Source organism: Trichomycterus rosablanca, chromosome 12, assembly GCF_030014385.1.
Source record: "Trichomycterus rosablanca isolate fTriRos1 chromosome 12, fTriRos1.hap1, whole genome shotgun sequence".
NCBI classification, from domain to species: domain Eukaryota; kingdom Metazoa; phylum Chordata; class Actinopteri; order Siluriformes; family Trichomycteridae; genus Trichomycterus; species Trichomycterus rosablanca.
In genome coordinates, this window is record NC_085999.1 from 9,953,140 (window position 1) to 9,954,475 (window position 1,336).

The 1,336-nt window shown below is 43.5% G+C and overlaps 1 protein-coding gene across 1 annotated transcript; it reads right to left on the minus strand.

The window, feature by feature from the left end:
• Positions 1–227: 227 nt before the first annotated feature.
• Positions 228–969, minus strand: rprma (reprimo, TP53 dependent G2 arrest mediator candidate a). Its single transcript, XM_063006484.1, has one exon. It carries the CDS (start codon positions 967–969, stop codon positions 655–657), a length of 315 nt encoding a protein of 104 aa, XP_062862554.1. The 3' UTR covers positions 228–654.
• Between the last annotated feature and the right edge of the window lie 367 nt (positions 970–1,336).

Below are 1,336 nucleotides of genomic sequence, written 5' to 3' on the forward strand. Positions count from 1 at the left end.
AATAGTATCTTATTTAACGCCAATCAAGTGATTAAAGTTATTGCAATAACTGAAGCTGTTGGTGATGCTGCACAATATTTTAAAAGCCTAACTGAACGCATATACTGTACATCTCTGTGCGTTATGGCACTGAATTACATAATTCCAGACAAAACAAATTCATGTACAATTTCAGATTTATTACATTAAATGTAATACATTATATTTTACTAATCTGAATCATTCCGTTCAGTTTTACAAAAATGTAACATACATAAAATAAGAAACTTTAAAATGAACCACTGCCTGGAGCAGACTGTAAAACATGCACGGTGTGTGGAACACTTTCAGCGCGCTAAAAAGAAATACTTTCCTAAAATTGATTTGAATTTAACATCAATATAATAGTTCTGGTTCTAAATAGTTAAGGTGTTTTTTTTTGGAAGTTCAGCGGTGTGAGTATTTAAACACTTTGGCTAAGTACGAACTCGCAGGGTCTCTCCATCACACACAACGCAGGAGTATGGTGCACCCCAGACAGTGCGTTAAACAGCACTATGCAGAACTGTTTGGGAAAAATAATTGTGCAGTTTAGAACACAGCTTGATCTGTGTAAACTGCAGAAACAGGTGCGTCTGTGCATGGCGTCTCCAAGATTTCCGGCGCTGTTGCGCGCTAATAAACGCTCACAATCACCGCTTCCACTTCTTTACTCGGTCTCCGGTCCGTCACCAAAAAGTTAATCATGCCCTCAGACTTGATGAGCAAGTTACAGCCAAGGAAGAAGATGCCGAACACGACGGTGAGGGAGAGCACGCACATGACTGCGATTTGAACTGCGCGCATGATGAACACACTGCGCTCATCGTCCTGTGCAGCCGCCGCAAATCCATCATCCGTCACCACCGAGGAGAAGTTACAGCACAGCATCTCCTCAGTCCGGTTAGAAAACATGCCGCCGTCCGTTTGGTTAAACGCCGTGCAGTTCATTTCTGCCTCTGAGCTCAGAACACCGGTGCGCAATTGAAAAAAAAATTTTTTTTTTAAGTCAGTTCTCAGAGTTTGAAGTCTGATAAGAAGTTAGAAGAAAAGTGGCAGCTTGACACAGAGCGCAGTTCCACCAGCGCAGCAGCTTTACGCACAGCATCCCGCAATATTGCTCCAAGCTAATCAAGCAACCAAGCAGGCGCACAGAGGCGATGCGAGATTGAACCTGCTGCTGGGGAAAAGCATTTATGCTGTGGATGGGAGGCAATCTCACTCTCATACACACCCATAACACACCCCCATGAACCCATAAGCCCTGCAACTGATACCAAATGGCGCCATCTGGAGCCAAATCACAATCAACAGGCAG

Coding starts and splice junctions, on each gene's coding strand:
- rprma (XM_063006484.1), bottom strand. CDS start 969: ATGAACTGCACGGCGTTTAACCAAACGGACGGCGGCATGTTTTCTAAC.